This window comes from Somniosus microcephalus, unplaced genomic scaffold, assembly GCF_052327205.1.
Source record: "Somniosus microcephalus isolate GS21.2 unplaced genomic scaffold, FLI_Smic_1.0 unresolved_chr1, whole genome shotgun sequence".
Classification (NCBI taxonomy): Eukaryota; Metazoa; Chordata; class Chondrichthyes; order Squaliformes; family Somniosidae; genus Somniosus; species Somniosus microcephalus.
Window position 1 is genome coordinate 79,869,518 of NW_028225179.1, and position 23,526 is coordinate 79,893,043.

General features: G+C 45.8%; 1 protein-coding gene across 2 annotated transcripts in view; it reads left to right on the forward strand.

Moving 5' to 3' along the window:
• tap1 (transporter 1, ATP-binding cassette, sub-family B (MDR/TAP)) overlaps positions 1–23,526 on the forward strand; it is a 107,804-nt gene that overhangs the window by 67,944 nt on the left and 16,334 nt on the right. For both annotated transcript variants that reach the window (XM_085974644.1, XM_085974645.1), the window contains exon 10: positions 21,522–21,681. In XM_085974644.1, the coding sequence (XP_085830770.1) occupies positions 21,522–21,681 (160 nt within the window). The remainder of the gene's footprint in view (positions 1–21,521; positions 21,682–23,526) is intronic.

Genomic DNA, 23,526 nt, shown 5'->3' on the forward strand with positions numbered 1-23,526 from the left:
GTAATATACAGAGGGACAGAGCGTAATATACAGAGGGACAGAGCGTAATATACAGAGGGACAGAGCGTAATATACAGAGGACAGAGCGTAATATACAGAGGGACAGAGCGTAATATACAGAGGGACAGAGCGTAATATACAGAGGGACAGAGCGTAATATACAGAGGGACAGAGCGTAATATACAGAGGGACAGAGCGTAATATACAGAGGGACAGAGCGTAATATACAGAGGGACAGAGCGTAATATACAGAGGGACAGAGCGTAATATACAGAGGGACAGAGCGTAATATACAGAGGGACAGAGCGTAATATACAGAGGGACAGAGCGTAATATACAGAGGGACAGAGCGTAATATACAGAGGGACAGAGCGTAATATACAGAGGGACAGAGCGTAATATACAGAGGGACAGAGCGTAATATACAGAGGGACAGAGCGTAATATACAGAGGGACAGAGCGTAATATACAGAGGGACAGAGCGTAATATACAGAGGGACAGAGCGTAATATACAGAGGGACAGAGCGTAATATACAGAGGGACAGAGCGTAATATACAGAGGGACAGAGCGTAATATACAGAGGGACAGAGCGTAATATACAGAGGGACAGAGCGTAATATACAGAGGGACAGAGCGTAATATACAGAGGGACAGAGCGTAATATACAGAGGGACAGAGCGTAATATACAGAGGGACAGAGCGTAATATACAGAGGGACAGAGCGTAATATACAGAGGGACAGAGCGTAATATACAGAGGGACAGAGCGTAATATACAGAGGGACAGAGCGTAATATACAGAGGGACAGAGCGTAATATACAGAGGGACAGAGCGTAATATACAGAGGGACAGAGCGTAATATACAGAGGGACAGAGCGTAATATACAGAGGGACAGAGCGTAATATACAGAGGGACAGAGCGTAATATACAGAGGGACAGAGCGTAATATACAGAGGGACAGAGCGTAATATACAGAGGGACAGAGCGTAATATACAGAGGGACAGAGCGTAATGTAGACAGGGACAGAGCGTAATGTAGACAGGGACAGAGCGTAATGTAGACAGGGACAGAGCGTAATGTAGACAGGGACAGAGCGTAATGTAGACAGGGACAGAGCGTAATGTAGACAGGGACAGAGCGTAATGTAGACAGGGACAGAGCGTAATGTGGACATGGACAGAGCGTAATGTGGACAGGGACAGAGCGTAATGTGGACAGGGACAGAGCGTAATGTAGACAGGGACAGAGCGTAATGTAGACAGGGACAGAGCGTAATATAGACAGGGGCAGAGCGTAATATACACGGGCAGGGTGTAATATAGACAGGGACAGAGCGTAATATAGACAGGGACAGGGACAGAGTGTAATATAGACAGGGACAGGGACAGAGTGTAATATAGACAGGGACAGGGACAGAGTGTAATATAGACAGGGACAGTGACAGAGTGTAATATACACAAGGATAGGAACAGTGTAAGATACATAGGGACAGAGTGTAATATACACAAGGATAGGAACAGTGTAATATAGACAGGGACAGAGTGTAATATACAAAGGGACAGAGTGTAATATACACAAGGATATGAACAGTGTAATATAGACAGGGACAGAGCGCAATATAGACAGGGACAGAGCGCAATATAGACAGGGACAGAGCGCAATATAGACAGGGACAGAGCGCAATATAGACAGGGACAGAGCGCAATATAGACAGGGACAGAGCGCAATATAGACAGGGACAGAGCGCAATATAGACAGGGACAGAGCGCAATATAGACAGGGACAGAGCGCAATATAGACAGGGACAGAGCGCAATATAGACAGGGACAGAGCGCAATATAGACAGGGACAGAGCGCAATATAGACAGGGACAGAGCGCAATATAGACAGGGACAGAGCGCAATATAGACAGGGACAGAGCGCAATATAGACAGGGACAGAGCGCAATATAGACAGGGACAGAGCGCAATATAGACAGGGACAGAGCGCAATATAGACAGGGACAGAGCGCAATATAGACAGGGACAGAGCGCAATATAGACAGGGACAGAGCGCAATATAGACAGGGACAGAGCGCAATATAGACAGGGACAGAGCGCAATATAGACAGGGACAGAGCGCAATATAGACAGGGACAGAGCGCAATATAGACAGGGACAGAGCGTAATATACACAAGGATAGGAACAGTGTAATATAGACAGGGACAGAGTGTAATATAGACAGGGACAGAGTGTAATATAGACAGGGACAGAGCGCAATATAGACAGGGACAGAGCGTAATATTCACAGGGACAGAGCGTAATGTAGACAGGGACAGAGCGTAATGTAGACAGGGACAGAGCGTAATGTAGACAGGGACAGAGCGTAATGTAGACAGGGACAGGGCGTAATATAGACAGGGGCAGGGCGTAATATACACAGGGGCAGGGCGCAATATAGACAGGGACAGAGCGCAATATACACAGGGACAGAGCGCAATATACACAGGGACAGAGCGTAATATACACAAGGATATGAACAGTGTAATATACACAGGGACAGAGTGTAATATACACAAGGATATGAACAGGGTAATATACACAGGGACAGAGTGTAATATACACAAGGATATGAACAGTGTAATATAGACAGGGACAGAGTGTAATATAGACAGGGACAGGGTGTAATATAGACAGGGACAGAGTGTAATATAGACAGGGACAGAGTGTAATATAGACAGGGACAGAGTATAATATAGACAGGGACAGAGTGTAATATAGACAGGGACAGAGCGTAATATAGACAGGGACAGAGTGTAATATAGACAGGGACAGAGTGTAATATAGACAGGGACAGAGCGTAATATAGACAGGGACAGAGCGTAATATAGACAGGGACAGAGCGTAATATAGACAGGGACAGAGCGTAATATTCACAGGGACAGAGCGTAATGTACACAGGGACAGAGCGTAATGTAGACAGGGACAGAGCGTAATGTAGACAGGGACAGAGCGTAATGTAGACAGGGACAGAGCGTAATGTAGACAGGGACAGAGCGTAATGTAGACAGGGACAGAGCGTAATGTAGACAGGGGCAGAGCGTAATATAGACAGGGGCAGAGCGTAATATACACGGGCAGGGCGTAATATAGACAGGGGCAGGGTGTAATATAGACAGGGACAGAGTGCAATATAGACAGGGACAGAGTGCAATATAGACAGGGACAGAGTGCAATATACACAGGGACAGAGTGCAATATACACAGGGACAGAGTGCAATATACACAGGGACAGTGTGTAATATAGACAGGGATAGGGACAGAGTGTAATATACACAAGGATAGGAACAGTGTAATATAGACAGGGACAGAGTGTAATATACACAGGGACAGAGTGTAATATACACAAGGATATGAACAGTGTAATATACACAGGGACAGAGTGTAATATACACAAGGATAGGAACAGTGTAATATAGACAGGGACAGAGTGTAATATAGACAGGGACAGGGTGTAATATAGACAGGGACAGAGTGTAATATAGACAGGGACAGAGTGTAATATAGACAGGGACAGAGTGTAATATAGACAGGGACAGAGTGTAATATAGACAGGGACAGAGTGTAATATAGACAGGGACAGAGTGTAATATAGACAGGGACAGAGTGTAATATAGACAGCGACAGAGTGTAATATAGACAGGGACAGAGTGTAATATAGACAGGGACAGAGTGTAATGTAGACAGGGACAGAGTGTAATATAGATAGCGACAGAGTGTAATATAGACAGGGGCAGAGTGTAATATAGACAGGGGCAGAGTGTAATATAGACAGGGGCAGAGTGTAATATAGACAGGGACAAAGTGTAATATAGACAGGGACAGAGTGTAATATACACAAGGATATGAACAGTGTAATATACACAGGGACAGAGTGTAATATACACAAGGATAGGAACAGTGTAATATAGACAGGGACAGAGTGTAATATAGACCGGGACAGGGTGTAATATAGACAGGGACAGAGTGTAATATAGACAGGGACAGAGTGTAATATAGACAGGGACAGAGTGTAATATAGACAGGGACAGAGTGTAATATAGACAGGGACAGAGTGTAATATAGACAGGGACAGAGTGTAATATAGACAGGGACAGAGTGTAATATACACAGGGACAGAGTGTAATATAGACAGGGACAGAGTGTAATATAGACAGGGACAGAGTGTAATATAGACAGGGACAGAGTGTAATATAGACAGGGGCAGAGTGTAATATAGACAGGGGCAGAGTGTAATATAGACAGGGGCAGAGTGTAATATAGACAGGGGCAGAGTGTAATATAGACAGGGACAAAGTGTAATATAGACAGGGACAGAGTGTAATATAGACAGGGACAGAGTGTAATATAGACAGGGACAGAGTGTAATATAGACAGGGACAGAGTGTAATATAGACAGGGACAGGGTGTAATATAGACAGGGACAGGGTGTAATATAGACAGGGACAGGGTGTAATATAGACAGGGACAGGGTGTAATATGGACAGGGACAGGGTGTAATATAGACAGGGACAGGGTGCAATATAGACAGGGACAGAGTGTAATATAGACAGGGACAGAGTGTAATATACACAAGGATATGAACAGTGTAATATACACAGGGACAGAGTGTAATATACACAAGGATAGGAACAGTGTAATATAGACAGGGACAGAGTGTAATATAGACCGGGACAGGGTGTAATATAGACAGGGACAGAGTGTAATATAGACAGGGACTGAGTGTAATATAGACAGGGACAGAGTGTAATATAGAGAGGGACAGAGTGTAATATAGACAGGGACAGAGTGTAATATAGACAGGGACAGAGTGTAATATAGACAGGGACAGAGTGTAATATAGACAGGGACAGAGTGTAATATAGACAGGGACAGAGTGTAATATAGACAGGGACAGAGTGTAATATAGACAGGGACAGAGTGTAATATAGACAGGGACAGAGTGTAATATAGACAGGGACAGAGTGTAATATAGACAGGGACAGAGTGTAATATAGACAGGGACAGAGTGTAATATAGACAGGGACAGAGTGTAATATAGACAGGGACAGAGTGTAATATAGACAGGGGCAGAGTGTAATATAGACAGGGGCAGAGTGTAATATAGACAGGGGCAGAGTGTAATATAGACAGGGGCAGAGTGTAATATAGACAGGGGCAGAGTGTAATATAGACAGGGACAGAGTGTCATATAGACAGGGACAGAGTGTAATATAGATAGCGACAGAGTGTAATATAGACAGGGGCAGAGTGTAATACAGACAGGGGCAGAGTGTAATACAGACAGGGGCAGAGTGTAATACAGACAGGGGCAGAGTGTAATACAGACAGGGGCAGAGTGTAATACAGACAGGGCAGAGTGTAATACAGACAGGGGCAGAGTGTAATACAGACAGGGGCAGAGTGTAATACAGACAGGGGCAGAGTGTAATACAGACAGGGGCAGAGTGTAATACAGACAGGGACAGAGTGTAATATAGACAGGGACAGAGTGTAATATAGACAGGGACAGAGTGTAATATAGACAGGGACAGAGTGTAATATAGACAGGGACAGAGTGTAATATAGACAGGGACAGAGTGTAATATAGACAGGGACAGAGTGTAATATAGACAGGGGCAGAGTGTAATATAGACAGGGGCAGAGTGTAATATAGACAGGGGCAGAGTGTAATATAGACAGGGGCAGAGTGTAATATAGACAGGGGCAGAGTGTAATATAGACAGGGACAGAGTGTAATATAGACAGGGACAGGGTGTAATATAGACAGGGACAGGGTGTAATATAGACAGGGACAGGGTGTAATATAGACAGGGACAGTGTGTAATATAGACAGGGACAGGGTGTAATATAGACAGGGACAGGGTGTAATATGGACAGGGACAGGGTGTAATATGGACAGGGACAGGGTGTAATATGGACAGGGACAGGGTGTAATATAGACAGGGACAGAGTGTAATATAGACAGGGACAGAGTGTAATATACACAAGGATAGGAACCGTGTAATATAGACAGGGACAGAGTGTAATATAGACCGGGACAGGGTGTAATATAGACAGGGACAGAGTGTAATATAGACAGGGACAGAGTGTAATATAGACAGGGACAGAGTGTAATATAGACAGGGACAGAGTGTACTATAGACAGGGACAGAGTGTAATATAGACAGGGACAGAGTGTAATATAGACAGGGACAGAGTGTAATATAGACAGGGACAGAGTGTAATATAGACAGGGACAGAGTGTAATATAGACAGGGACAGAGTGTAATATAGACAGGGACAGAGTGTAATATAGACAGGGACAGAGTGTAATATAGACAGGGACAGAGTGTAATATAGACAGGGACAGAGTGTAATATAGACAGGGGCAGAGTGTAATATACACAGGGGCAGAGTGTAATATACACAGGGGCAGAGCGTAATATTCACAGGGACAGAGCGTAATATACACAGGGACAGAGCGTAATATAGACAGGGACAGGGCGTAATATACAGAGGGACAGAGCGTAATATACAGAGGGACAGAGCGTAATATACAGAGGGACAGAGCGTAATATACAGAGGGACAGAGCGTAATATACAGAGGGACAGAGCGTAATATACAGAGGGACAGAGCGTAATATACAGAGGGACAGAGCGTAATATACAGAGGGACAGAGCGTAATATACAGAGGGACAGAGCGTAATATACAGAGGGACAGAGCGTAATACACAGAGGGACAGAGCGTAATACACAGAGGGACAGAGCGTAATACACAGAGGGACAGAGCGTAATACACAGAGGGACAGAGCGTAATACACAGAGGGACAGAGCGTAATACACAGAGGGACAGAGCGTAATACACAGAGGGACAGAGCGTAATACACAGAGGGACAGAGCGTAATACACAGAGGGACAGAGCGTAATACACAGAGGGACAGAGCGTAATACACAGAGGGACAGAGCGTAATACACAGAGGGACAGAGCGTAATACACAGAGGGACAGAGCGTAATACACAGAGGGACAGAGCGTAATACACAGAGGGACAGAGCGTAATACACAGAGGGACAGAGCGTAATACAGACAGGGACAGAGCGTAATGTAGACAGGGACAGAGCGTAATGTAGACAGGGACAGAGCGTAATATAGACGGGCTGAGCGTAATATACACAGGGGCAGGGCGTAATATAGACGGGCAGGGCGTAATATAGACAGGGACAGAGTGCAATATAGAGAGGGACAGAGTGCAATATACACAGGGACAGAGTGTAATATACACAGGGACAGAGTGTAATATACACAGGGACAGTGTGTAATATAGACAGGGATAGGGACAGAGTGTAATATACACAAGGATAGGAACAGTGTAATATAGACAGGGACAGAGTGTAATATACACAGGGACAGTGTAATATACACAAGGATATGAACAGTGTAATATACACAGGGACAGAGTGTAATATACACAACGATAGGAACAGTGTAATATAGACAGGGACAGAGTGTAATATAGACAGGGACAGGGTGTAATATAGACAGGGACAGAGTGTAATATAGACAGGGACAGAGTGTAATATAGACAGGGACAGAGTGTAATATAGACAGGGACAGAGTGTTATATAGACAGGGACAGAGTGTAATATAGACAGGGACAGAGTGTAATATAGACAGGGACAGAGTGTAATATAGACAGGGACAGAGTGTAATATAGACATTGACAGAGTGTAATATAGACATTGACAGAGTGTAATATAGACAGGGGCAGAGTGTAATATAGACAGGGGCAGAGTGTAATATAGACAGGGGCAGAGTGTAATATGGGCAGGGGCAGAGTGTAATATAGACAGGGGCAGAGTGTAATATAGACAGGGACAGAGTGTAATATAGACAGGGACAGAGTGTAATATAGACAGGGACAGAGTGTAATATAGACAGGGACAGAGTGTAATATAGACAGGGACAGAGTGTAATATAGACAGGGACAGGGTGTAATATAGACAGGGACAGGGTGTAATATAGACAGGGACAGGGTGTAATATAGACAGAGACAGGGTGTAATATAGACAGGGACAGGGTGTAATATGGACAGGGACAGGGTGTAATATGGACAGGGACAGGGTGTAATATAGACAGGGACAGAGTGTAATATAGACAGGGACAGAGTGTAATATACACAAGGATATGAACAGTGTAATATACAGAGGGACAGAGTGTAATATACACAAGGATAGGAACAGTGTAATATAGACAGGGACAGAGTGTAATATAGACCGGGACAGGGTGTAATATAGACAGGGACAGAGTGTAATATAGACAGGGACAGAGTGTAATATAGACAGGGACAGAGTGTAATATAGACAGGGACAGAGTGTAATATAGACAGGGACAGAGTATAATATAGACAGGGACAGAGTGTAATATAGACAGGGACAGAGTGTAATATAGACAGGGACAGAGTGTAATATAGACAGGGACAGAGTGTAATATAGACAGGGACAGAGTGTAATATAGACAGGGACAGAGTGTAATATAGACAGGGACAGAGTGTAATATAGACAGGGACAGAGTGTAATATAGACAGGGACAGAGTGTAATATAGACAGGGACAGAGTGTAATATAGACAGGGACAGAGTGTAATATAGACAGGGACAGAGTGTAATATAGACAGGGACAGAGTGTAATATAGACAGGGGCAGAGTGTAATATAGACAGGGGCAGAGTGTAATATAGACAGGGACAGAGTGTCATATGGACAGGGACAGAGTGTCATATAGATAGCGACAGAGTGTAATATAGACAGGGGCAGAGTGTAATACAGACAGGGGCAGAGTGTAATACAGACAGGGGCAGAGTGTAATCAGACAGGGGCAGAGTGTAATATAGACAGGGGCAGAGTGTAATATAGACAGGGGCAGAGTGTAATATAGACAGGGACAGAGTGTAATATAGACAGGGACAGAGTGTAATATAGACAGGGACAGAATGTAATATAGACAGGGACAGAGTGTAATATAGACAGGGACAGAGTGTAATATAGACAGGGACAGAGTGTAATATAGACAGGGACAGAGTGTAATATAGACAGGGGCAGAGTGTAATATAGACAAGGGCAAAGTGTAATATAGACAGGGGCAGAGTGTAATATAGACAGGGGCAGAGTGTAATATAGACAGGGGCAGAGTGTAATATAGACAGGGGCAGAGTGTAATATAGACAGGGACAGAGTGTAATATAGACAGGGACAGAGTGTAATATAGACAGGGACAGGGTGTAATATAGACAGGGACAGGGTGTAATATAGAGAGGGACAGGGTGTAATATAGACGGACAGGGTGTAATATGGACAGGGACAGGGTGTAATATGGACAGGGACAGGGTGTAATATGGACAGGGACAGGGTGTAATATAGACAGGGACAGAGTGTAATATAGACAGGGACAGAGTGTAATATACACAAGGATATGAACCGTGTAATATACACAGGGACAGAGTGTAATATACACAAGGATAGGAACAGTGTAATATAGACAGGGACAGAGTGTAAAATAGACCGGGACAGGGTGTAATATAGACAGGGACAGAGTGTAATATAGACAGGGACAGAGTGTAATATAGACAGGGACAGAGTGTAATATAGACAGGGACATAGACAGGGACAGAGTGTAATATAGACAGGGACAGAGTGTACTATAGACAGGGACAGAGTGTAATATCGACAGGGACAGAGTGTAATATCGACAGGGACAGAGTAATATAGACAGGGACAGAGTGTAATATAGACAGGGACAGAGTGTAATATAGACAGGGACAGAGTGTAATATAGACAGGGACAGAGTGTAATATAGACAGGGACAGAGTGTAATATAGACAGGGACAGAGTGTAATATAGACAGGGACAGAGTGTAATATAGACAGGGACAGAGCGTAATATAGACAGGGACAGAGCGTAATATAGACAGGGACAGAGCGTAATATCGACAGGGACAGAGTGTAATATCGACAGGGACAGAGTAATATAGACAGGGACAGAGTGTAATATAGACAGGGACAGAGTGTAATATAGACAGGGACAGAGTGTAATATAGACAGGGACAGAGTGTAATATAGACAGGGACAGAGTGTAATATAGACAGGGACAGAGTGTAATATAGACAGGGACAGAGTGTAATATAGACAGGGGCAGAGTATAATATAGACAGCGGCAGAGTGTAATATAGACAGGGGCAGAGTGTAATATAGACAGGGGCAGAGTGTAATATAGACAGGGGCAGAGTGTAATATAGACAGGGACAGAGTGTAATATAGACAGGGACAGAGTGTAATATAGACAGGGACAGAGTGTAATATAGACAGGGGCAGAGTGTAATATACACAGGGGCAGAGTGTAATATACACAGGGGCAGAGTGTAATATAGACAGGGGCAGAGTGTAATATAGACAGGGACAGAGTGTAATATAGACAGGGACAGAGTGTAATATACACAGGGACAGAGCGTAATATACACAGGGACAGAGCGTAATATAGACAGGGACAGGGCGTAATATACAGAGGGACAGAGCGTAATATACAGAGGGACAGAGCGTAATATACAGAGGGACAGAGCGTAATATACAGAGGGACAGAGCGTAATATACAGAGGGACAGAGCGTAATATACAGAGGGACAGAGCGTAATATACAGAGGGACAGAGCGTAATATACAGAGGGACAGAGCGTAATATACAGAGGGACAGAGCGTAATATACAGAGGGACAGAGCGTAATATACAGAGGGACAGAGCGTAATATACAGAGGGACAGAGCGTAATATACAGAGGGACAGAGCGTAATATACAGAGGGACAGAGTGTAATGTAGACAGGGACAGAGTGTAATGTAGACAGGGACAGAGTGTAATATAGACAGGGACAGAGTGTAATATAGACAGGGACAGAGTGTAATATAGACAGGGACAGATTGCAATATAGACAGGGACAGAGTGCAATATAGACAGGGACAGAGTGCAATATAGACAGGGACAGAGTGTAATATAGACAGGGACAGAGTGTAATATAGACAGGGACAGAGTGTAATATAGACAGGGACAGAGTGTAATATCGACAGGGACAGAGTGTAATGTAGACAGGGACAGAGTGTAATATAGACAAGGACAGAGTGTAATATAGACAGGGACAGAGTGTAATATACACAGGGACAGAGTGTAATATAGACAGGGACAGAGTGTAATATACACAGGGGCAGAGCGTAATATAGACAAGGTCAGAGCGTAATATAGACAGGGACAGAGCGTAATATACACAGGGACAGAGTGTAATATAGACAGGGACAGAGTGTAATATACACAGGGGCAGAGCGTAATATAGACAGGGACAGAGCGTAATATAGACAGGGACAGAGCGTAATATAGACAGGGACACAGCGTAATGTAGACAGGGACAGAGCGTAATATGCACAGGGGCAGAGTGTAATATACACAGGGACAGGGTGTAATATAGACAGGGACAGAGTGTAATGTAGACAGGGACAGAGTGTAATATAGACAAGGACAGAGTGTAATATAGACAGGGACAGAGTGTAATATACACAGGGACAGAGTGTAATATAGACAGGGACAGAGTGTAATATACACAGGGGCAGAGCGTAATATAGACAGGGACAGCGTAATATAGACAGGGACAGAGCGTAATATAGACAGGGACAGAGCGTAATATAGACAGGGACAGAGCGTAATATTGACAGGGACAGAGCGTAATATAGACAGGGACAGAGCGTAATATAGACAGGGAGAGAGCGTAATATAGACAGGGACACAGCGTAATATAGACAGGGACAGAGCGTAATATGCACAGGGGCAGAGTGTAATATACACAGGGACAGGGTGTAATATAGACAGGGACAGGGACAGAGTGTAATATAGACAGGGACAGTGACAGAGTGTAATATACACAAGGATATGAACAGTGTAATATAGACAGGGACAGAGTGTAATATAGACAGGGACAGAGTGTAATATAGACAGGGACAGAGTGTAATATAGACAGGGACAGAGTGTAATATAGACAGGGACAGAGTGTAATATAGACAGGGACAGAGCGTAATATTCACAGGGACAGAGCGTAATATAGACAGGGACAGAGTGTAATATAGACAGGGACAGAGTGTAATATAGACAGGGACAGAGCGTAATATTCACAGGGACAGAGCGTAATATACACAGGGACAGAGCGTAATATAGACAGGGACAGGGCGTAATATACAGAGGGACAGAGCGTAATATACAGAGGGACAGAGCGTAATATACAGAGGGACAGAGCGTAATATACAGAGGGACAGAGCGTAATATACAGAGGGACAGAGCGTAATATACAGAGGGACAGAGCGTAATATACAGAGGGACAGAGCGTAATATACAGAGGGACAGAGCGTAATATACAGAGGGACAGAGCGTAATATACAGAGGGACAGAGCGTAATATACAGAGGGACAGAGCGTAATATACAGAGGGACAGAGCGTAATATACAGAGGGACAGAGCGTAATACACAGAGGGACAGAGCGTAATACACAGAGGGACAGAGCGTAATACACAGAGGGACAGAGCGTAATACACAGAGGGACAGAGCGTAATACACAGAGGGACAGAGCGTAATACACAGAGGGACAGAGCGTAATACACAGAGGGACAGAGCGTAATACACAGAGGGACAGAGCGTAATACACAGAGGGACAGAGCGTAATACACAGAGGGACAGAGCGTAATACACAGAGGGACAGAGCGTAATATAGACAGGGACAGAGCGTAATATAGACAGGGACAGAGCGTAATATAGACAGGGACAGAGCGTAATATACACGGACAGAGCGTAATATACACAGACAGAGCGTAATGTAGACAGGGACAGAGCGTAATGTAGACAGGGACAGAGCGTAATGTAGACAGGGACAGAGCGTAATGTAGACGGGCTGAGCGTAATATACACAGGGGCAGGGCGTAATATAGACGGGCAGGGCGTAATATAGACAGGGACAGAGTGCAATATAGAGAGGGACAGAGTGCAATATACACAGGGACAGAGTGCAATATACACAGGGACAGAGTGCAATATACACAGGGACAGAGTGTAATATACACAGGGACAGTGTGTAATATAGACAGGGATAGGGACAGAGTGTAATATACACAAGGATAGGAACAGTGTAATATAGACAGGGACAGAGTGTAATATACACAGGGACAGAGTGTAATATACACAAGGATATGAACAGTGTAATATACACAGGGACAGAGTGTAATATACACAAGGATAGGAACAGTGTAATATAGACAGGGACAGAGTGTAATATAGACAGGGACAGGGTGTAATATAGACAGGGACAGAGTGTAATATAGACAGGGACAGAGTGTAATATAGACAGGGACAGAGTGTAATATAGACAGGGACAGAGTGTAATATAGACAGCGACAGAGTGTAATATAGACAGGGACAGAGTGTAATATAGACAGGGACAGAGTGTAATATAGACAGGGACAGAGTGTAATATAGACAGGGGCAGAGTGTAATATAGACAGGGGCAGAGTGTAATATAGACAGGGGCAGAGTGTAATATAGACAGGGGCAGAGTGTAATATAGACAGGGACAGAGCGTAATATAGACAGGGACAGAGCGTAATATAGACAGGGACAGAGCGTAATATAGACAGGGACAGAGCGTAATATCGACAGGGACGGAGTGTAATATAGACAGGGACAGAGTGTAATATAGACAGGGACAGAGTGTAATATAGGCAGGGACAGAGTGTAATATAGACAGGGACAGGGTGTAATATAGACAGGGACAGGGTGTAATAGAGACAGGGACAGGGTGTAATATAGACAGGGGCAGGGTGTAATATAGACGGGGACAGGGTGTAATATGGACAGGGACAGGGTGTAATATAGACAGGGACAGGGTGTAATATAGACAGGGACAGGGTGTAATATAGACAGGGAGAGAGTGCAATATAGACAGGGACAGAGTGCAATATACACAGGGACAGAGTGCAATATACACAGGGACAGAGTGTAATATACACAGGGACAGTGTGTAATATAGACAGGGACAGTGACAGAGTGTAATATACACAGGGGCAGAGTGTAATATACACAGGGACAGGGTGCAATATACACAGGGACAGAGTGCAATATACACAGGGGCAGAGTGCAATGTAGACAGGGACAGAGTGTAATGTAGACAGGGACAGAGTGTAATGTAGACAGGGACAGAGTGTAATATAGACAGGGACAGAGTGTAATATAGACAGGGACAGATTGCAATATAGACAGGGACAGAGTGCAATATAGACAGGGACAGAGTGTAATATAGACAGGGACAGAGTGTAATGTAGACAGGGACAGAGTGTAATATAGACAGGGACAGAGTGTAATATAGACAGGGACAGATTGCAATATAGACAGGGACAGAGTGCAATATAGACAGGGACAGAGTGCAATATAGACAGGGACAGAGTGTAATATAGACAGGGACAGAGTGTAATATAGACAGGGACAGAGTGTAATATAGACAGGGACAGAGTGTAATATCGACAGGGACAGAGAGTAATGTGGACAGGGACAGAGTGTAATATAGACAAGGACAGAGTGTAATATAGACAGGGACAGAGTGTAATATACACAGGGACAGAGTGTAATATAGACAGGGACAGAGTGTAATATACACAGGGGCAGAGCGTAATATAGACAGGGACAGAGCGTAATATAGACAGGGACAGAGCGTAATATAGACAGGGACAGGGTGTACTATAGACAGGGACAGAGCGTAATATGCACAGGGGCAGAGTGTAATATACACAGGGACAGGGTGTAATATAGACAGGGACAGGGACAGAGTGTAATGTAGACAGGGACAGAGTGTAATATAGACAAGGACAGAGTGTAATATAGACAGGGACAGAGTGTAATATACACAGGGACAGAGTGTAATATAGACAGGGACAGAGTGTAATATACACAGGGGCAGAGCGTAATATAGACAGGGACAGCGTAATATAGACAGGGACAGAGCGTAATATAGACAGGGACAGAGCGTAATATAGACAGGGACAGAGCGTAATATAGACAGGGACAGAGCGTAATATTGACAGGGACAGAGCGTAATATAGACAGGGAGAGAGCGTAATATAGACAGGGACACAGCGTAATATAGACAGGGACAGAGCGTAATATGCACAGGGGCAGAGTGTAATATACACAGGGACAGGGTGTAATATAGACAGGGACAGGGACAGAGTGTAATATAGACAGGGACAGTGACAGAGTGTAATATACACAAGGATATGAACAGTGTAATATACACAGGGACAGAGTGTAATATAGACAGGGACAGAGTGTAATATGGACAGGGACAGAGTGTAATATACACAGGGACAGAGTGTAATATACACAAGGATAGGAACAGTGTAATATAGACAGGGACAGAGTGTAATATAGACAGGGACAGAGTATAATATACACAGGGACAGAGTGTAATATACACAGGGACAGGGTGTAATATACACAGGGACAGAGTGTAATATAGACAGGGACAGGGTGTAATATAGACAGGGACAGTGTGTAATATAGACAGGGACAGGGTGTAATATAGACAGGGACAGGGTGTAATATAGACAGGGACAGGGTGTAATATAGACGGGCAGGGTGTAATATAGACGGGGCAGGGTGTAATATAGACGGGGCAGGGTGTAATATAGACAGGGACAGGGTGTAATATAGACAGGGACAGGGTGTAATATAGACAGGGACAGGGTGTAATATAGACGGGCAGGGTGTAATATAGACAGGGGCAGTGTGTAATATAGACAGGGGCAGTGTGTAATATAGACAGGGGCAGGGTGTAATATAGACAGGGACAGGGCGTAATATAGTCAGGGACAGGGCGTAATACAGACAGGAACAGGGCGTAATACAGACAGGGTCAGGGCGTAATACAGACAGGGACAGGGCGTAATACAGACAGGGACAGGGCGTAATACAGACAGGGACAGGGCCGCCAATGTCCGCCGACTGGGACTCGGAGGCCATAGAAATCCGCTGGTGCACAGGCAGGACTGGGAGAGAGCAACGCCGCACCGTGTCGGGCCGGATGAAGCTCTCCGTGCTCCCAGAGTCAAAAAGGCAGGTTGTTTCGTGACCATTTACCTTAATGTCCATTGTGGACCAGGCCAGTTGGTGCGGTCTCGCTTGGTCCAGCGTAACGGAGGCCAGCGTAGGGGTCGGTGTGTCACTGCGGGTATCAGATGAGGCGGTGTTGGGGGCCAAGATGGCGGCTGGTGTCCATGATCCCCATGTGGTTGGAGGCGTCCAAAATGGCTGCTGTTCCGGTGGTTCGCACATGGCTGGGGCGGCCCAAGATGGTGGCCCGCACGGCCCACACTCGGCGCTGCTGGGGTTCGGGGTGGCTTTGGCCCTGCAGGCGCTGGGGTAATGTCCCTTCTTCCCGCAGCCCGAGCAGATCGCATTTTTCGCCAGGCAGCGCGCTCTGGGGTGTTTGGCCTGGCCGCAGAAGTAGCATTTCTGGCCTTGGGACACTGCTGCGGTAGTTGGGCCGTTGCTGGGATGTGGCTGGTGTGGCACGGCGCCATGAGACGGTCCTACCGTGTCCCAGGCTGTCGTTCCCCGCGGCGTCCACGGTGCAGAGGAGTAGGCATCCATGCCCCGGTAGGCTGCGTCCAATGATAGTGCGAGTTCAGAGGCCTTGTTGAGGTCGAGGTCACTCTGCTCCAACAGTCGCTGTCGGGTGTAATTGGACCTGTGGCCCGCCACAAAGGCGTCCCGGATAAGTTCCTCTGTGTACACGGCGGCCTTTACACCCTTACAACCACAGGCCCGGCCAAGCACAGACAGTGCCTGAAGGTATTCCTCGGTCGATTCCCCAGGTTGTTGTTTACGACTCCCCAGGAGGTGCCTGGCGTACACCTCGTTCACTGGGCGCGTGTACTGGTCCTTGAGGAGCTTGATAGCAGCCGTGTACGAGGTCGCGTCCTGGATGACCGAGTACGCTCGGTGGTCCACTTTGGAGGTCAGGACATCCAGTTTGTCCTCATCCGATTTGACCGTTGCAGCGGAGGCGGTCAGGAATTTTTCAAAGCACCTAAGCCAGTGAGTAAACTTGGTGGATGCGTCCGCCCCCCGATGGTCTAAGTCTAGGCATGCTGGTGTGAGGATCTTCTCCATTATAAAAAATCTTGTTAATAAAATTGATGCGCTATCAATCACTCAAAAGACTGAGGTTAAGCGAGTAACTAACAGGCTTTTATTAACAAGAGAATGAAGGTGTGCCTTGAGTGGTCGACCAGTCCAGAATACAGAGGGACTGTGGAGCAGTCACCTTTATACCTGGACTCGTGGGAGGAGTCAGCCGAGGCATGTACAGACATGTACACAGTGGAATACAAACAGTGGTTTACCACAGTAATACAGACCGGGACAGGGCGTAATACAGACCGGGACAGGGCGTAATACAGACCGGGACAGGGCGTAATACAGACCGGGACAGGGCGTAATACCGACCGGGACAGGGCGTAATACCGACCGGGACAGGGCGTAATACCGACCGGGACAGGGCGTAATACCGACCGGGACAGGGCGTAATACCGACCGGGACAGGGCGTAATACCGACCGGGACAGGGCGTAATACCGACAGGGACAGGGCGTAATACCGACAGGGACAGAGTGTAATATAGACAATACAACATGGCTGAATAACTGACCATGGTAAAGGATAGCAAACTGAGAAAAACCTTGACAATGTACAGACTTAGTGAACATAGCCTGGCCATCGAAAAAGGCAGACACAGGCAGACCCGGCTGCCAAGAGAGGACAGGATATGCTCTCACTGCAATCAGGGAGTGATGGAGACAGATGCACTTCCTCACAGCTTGTGGAAAATATCAGGGCAAAAGGGAGAATTTCTACCCAAAGTTCACAAAAATATGCCCTGAATTCAGAAATTTGAATGACGACCAAAAACTCCCATACCTACTAGGGGAACAGAGAAATTGTGTAACCCTAGCGGCACACTATGTTACAGCTTGCCATAAACAGAGGGACAACCATTAAATCTAAGAAAAGAGTATATACAAATTATATGAATGTATATTTATACACTCGGGGATATATCTGTTTATACGCTGTATGGCTAGATCTGCGTTTATGTGTTGAACCATAAATGTTTTTCGATGCTTTGGCAACATAAGATGTACCTTGTCATCATGCCAATAAAGCGATTTGAATTGAATTGAATTGAATTGACAGAGTGTAATATACCCAGGGACAGAGTGTAATATACCCAGGGACAGAGTGTAATGTACCCAGGTACAGAGTGTAATATACCCAGGGACAGAGTGTAATGTACCCAGGGACAGAGTGTAATGTACCCAGGTACAGAGTGTAATATGCACAGGGACAGTGTGTAATATACCCAGGTACAGAGTGTAATGTACCCAGGGACAGTGTGTAATATACCCAGGGACAGAGTGTAATATACCCAGGGACAGAGTGTAATGTACCCAGGGACAGAGTGTAATATATACAGAGACAGAGTGTAATATACCCAGGGACAGAGTGTAATATATACAGAGACAGAGTGTAATATACCCAGGTACAGAGTGTAATATACCCAGGGACAGAGTGTAATATATACAGAGACAGAGTGTAATATACCCAGGGACAGAGTGTAATATATACAGAGACAGAGTGTAATATACCCAGGGACAGAGTGTAATATATACAGAGACAGAGTGTAATGTACCCAGGTACAGAGTGTAATATACCCAGGTACAGAGTGTAATATACCCAGGGACAGAGTGTAATATACCCAGGTACAGAGTGTAATATACCCAGGGACAGAGTGTAATATATACAGAGACAGAGTGTAATATACCCAGGGACAGAGTGTAATATATACAGAGACAGAGTGTAATATACCCAGGTACAGAGTGTAATATACCCAGGGACAGAGTGTAATATATACAGAGACAGAGTGTAATATACCCAGGTACAGAGTGTAATATATACAGAGACAGAGTGTAATATACCCAGGTACAGAGTGTAATATACCCAGGGACAGAGTGTAATATATACAGAGACAGAGTGTAATATACCCAGGGACAGAGTGTAATATATACAGAGACAGAGTGTAATATACCCAGGTACAGAGTGTAATATACCCAGGGACAGAGTGTAATATATACAGAGACAGAGTGTAATATACCCAGGTACAGAGTGTAATATATACAGAGACAGAGTGTAATATACCCAGGTACAGAGTGTAATATACCCAGGGACAGAGTGTAATATATACAGAGACAGAGTGTAATATACCCAGGGACAGAGTGTAATGTACCCAGGGACAGAGTGTAATATATACAGAGACAGAGTGTAATATACCCAGGTACAGAGTGTAATATACCCAGGGACAGAGTGTAATATACCCAGGTACAGAGTGTAATATACACAGGGACAGAGTGTAATGTACCCAGGGACAGAGTGTAATGTACCCAGGGACAGAGTGTAATATACCCAGGGACAGAGTGTAATGTACCCAGGGACAGAGTGTAATATATACAGAGACAGAGTGTAATATACCCAGGTACAGAGTGTAATGTACCCAGGTACAGAGTGTAATGTATACAGAGACAGAGTGTAATATACCCAGGTACAGAGTGTAATATACCCAGGTACAGAGTGTAATGTACCCAGGGACAGAGTGTAATATACCCAGGTACAGAGTGTAATATACCCAGGGACAGAGTGTAATATATACAGAGACAGAGTGTAATATACCCAGGTACAGAGTGTAATGTACCCAGGGACAGAGTGTAATATATACAGAGACAGAGTGTAATATACCCAGGGACAGAGTGTAATATACACAGGGACAGAGTGTAATATACCCAGGTACAGAGTGTAATGTACCCAGGGACAGAGTGTAATATACCCAGGTACAGAGTGTAATATACCCAGGGACAGAGTGTAATATATACAGAGACAGAGTGTAATATACCCAGGTACAGAGTGTAATGTACCCAGGTACAGAGTGTAATATACCCAGGGACAGAGTGTAATATATACAGAGACAGAGTGTAATATACCCAGGTACAGAGTGTAATGTACCCAGGGACAGAGTGTAATATATACAGAGACAGAGTGTAATATACACAGGGACAGAGTGTAATGTACCCAGGGACAGAGTGTAATATATACAGAGACAGAGTGTAATATACCCAGGTACAGAGTGTAATGTACCCAGGGACAGAGTGTAATATATACAGAGACAGAGTGTAATATACCCAGGTACAGAGTGTAATGTACCCAGGTACAGAGTGTAATATACCCAGGTACAGAGTGTAATATACCCAGGGACAGAGTGTAATATATACAGAGACAGAGTGTAATATACCCAGGGACAGAGTGTAATGTACCCAGGGACAGAGTGTAATGTACCCAGGGACAGAGTGTAATGTACCCAGGGACAGAGTGTAATATATACAGAGACAGAGTGTAATATACCCAGGTACAGAGTGTAATGTACCCAGGTACAGAGTGTAATATACCCAGGGACAGAGTGTAATATATACAGAGACAGAGTGTAATATACCCAGGTACAGAGTGTAATATACCCAGGTACAGAGTGTAATGTACCCAGGGACAGAGTGTAATGTACCCAGGGACAGAGTGTAATATATACAGAGACAGAGTGTAATATACCCAGGTACAGAGTGTAATGTACCCAGGGACAGAGTGTAATATATACAGAGACAGAGTGTAATATACCCAGGTACAGAGTGTAATGTACCCAGGTACAGAGTGTAATATACCCAGGGACAGAGTGTAATATATACAGAGACAGAGTGTAATATACCCAGGTACAGAGTGTAATGTACCCAGGTACAGAGTGTAATATACCCAGGGACAGTGTGTAATATACACAGGGACAGAGTGTAATATACACAGGGACAGAGTGTAATATACCCAGGGACAGAGTGTAATATACCCAGGGACAGAGTGTAATATACCCAGGGACAGAGTGTAATATACCCAGGTACAGAGTGTAATGTACCCAGGTACAGAGTGTAATATACCCAGGTACAGAGTGTAATATACCCAGGTACAGAGTGTAATATACACAGGGACAGAGTGTAATATACCCAGGGACAGAGTGTAATATACCCAGGGACAGAGTGTAATATACCCAGGGACAGAGTGTAATATACCCAGGGACAGAGTGTAATATACCCAGGGACAGAGTGTAATATACCCAGGGACAGAGTGTAATATACCCAGGGACAGAGTGTAATATACCCAGGGACAGAGTGTAATATACCCAGGTACAGAGCGTAATGTACCCAGGGACAGTGTGTAATATATACAGAGACAGACCGCTCTCCTCTAAATCCCCCTGTATCCTCAGACTTACAGTTGTGATTGTTCATTAGGTTGCTCTTGTCAGTCAGGAGCCGGTGCTCTTTGCTCGCTCAGTGAATCACAACATCGCCTACGGTCTCGAGGGGATGTCCTCCGACTCCGTCATCAAAGCTGCGAAACAGGCCAACGCACACCACTTTATCTCGGAGCTGAAAGACGGATACAGTACAGGTGAGGAGTGAGGGGGTACAGTACAGGTGAGGAGTGAGGGGGTAGAGTACAGGTGAGGAGTGAGGGGGTAGAGTACAGATGAGGATTGAGGGGGCGCCGCACAGGTGAGGAGTGAGGGGGTACAGTACAGGTGAGGAGTGAGGGGGTACAGTACAGGTGAGGAGTGAGGGGGTAGAGTACAGATGAGGATTGAGGGGGCGCCGCACAGGTGAGGAGTGAGGGGGTACAGTACAGGTGAGGAGTGAGGGGGTAGAGTACAGGTGAGGAGTGAGGGGGATACAGTACAGGTGAGGAGTGAGGGGGCACAGTACAGGTGAGGGGGTACAGCACAGGTGAGGAGTGAGGGGGTACAGCACAGGTGAGGAGTGAGGGGGTACAGCACAGGTGAGGAGTGAGGGGGTACAGTACAGGTGAGGAGTGAGGGGGTACAGTACAGGTGAGGATTGAGGGGGTACAGTACAGGTGAGGAGTGAGGGGGTACAGTACAGGTGAGGAGTGAGGGGGTACAGTACAGGTGAGGAGTGAGGGGGTACAGTACAGGTGAGGAGTGAGGGGGTACAGCACAGGTGAGGAGTGAGGGGGTACAGTACAGGTGAGGAGTGAGGGGGTACAGCACAGGTGAGGAGTGAGGTGGTACAGTACAGGTGAGGAGTGAGGGGGTACAGTACAGGTGAGGAGTGAGGGGGTACAGTACAGGTGAGGAGTGAGGGGGTACAGTACAGGTGAGGAGTGAGGGGGTACGGTACAGGTGAGGAGTGAGGGGGTACAGTACAGGTGAGGAGTGAGGGGGTACAGTACAGGTGAGGAGTGGGGATACAGTACAGGTGAGGAGTGAGGGGGTACAGTACAGGTGAGGAGTGAGGGGGTACGGTACAGGTGAGGAGTGAGGGGGTACAGTACAGGTGAGGAGTGAGGGGGTACAGTACAGGTGAGGAGTGAGGGGGTACAGTACAGGTGAGGAGTGAGGGGGTACAGTACAGGTGAGGAGGTACAGTACAGGTGAGGAGTGAGGGGGTACAGCACAGGTGAGGGGGTACAGCACAGGTGAGGAGTGAGGGGGTACAGTACAGGTGAGGAGTGAGGGGGTACAGTACAGGTGAGGAGTGAACACGGAGTGAGAGGAGAGATTACACGGAACGAGGGGAGAGATTACACTGAGCACGGAGTGAGGGGAGATTACACTGAACACGGAGTGAGGAGAGATTACACTGAACACGGAGTGAGGGGAGATTACACTGAACACGGAGTGATGGGAGATTACACTGAACACGGAGTGAGGGGAGAGATTACACTGAACACGGAGTGAGGGGAGATTACACTGAACACGGAGTGATGGGAGATTACACTGAACACGGAGTGAGGGGAGATTACACTGAACACGGAGTGAGGGGAGATTACACTGAACACGGAGTGATGGGAGATTACACTGAACACGGAGTGAGGGGGGAGATTACACTGAACACGGAGTGATGGGAGATTACACTGAACACGGAGTGAGGGGAGAGATTACACGGAACGAGGGGAGAGATTACACTGAACACGGAGTGAGGGGAGATTACACTGAACACGGAGTGATGGGAGATTACACTGAACACGGAGTGATGGGAGATTACACTGAACACGGAGTGAGGGGAGATTACACTGAACACGGAGTGAGGGGAGATTACACTGAACACGGAGTGAGGGGAGATTACACTGAACACGGAGTGAGGGGAGAGATTACACGGAACACGGAGTGAGGGGAGATTACACTGAACACGGAGTGAGGGGAGAGATTACACTGAACACGGAGTGAGGGGAGATTACACTGAACACAGAGTGAGGGGAGATTACACTGAACACGGA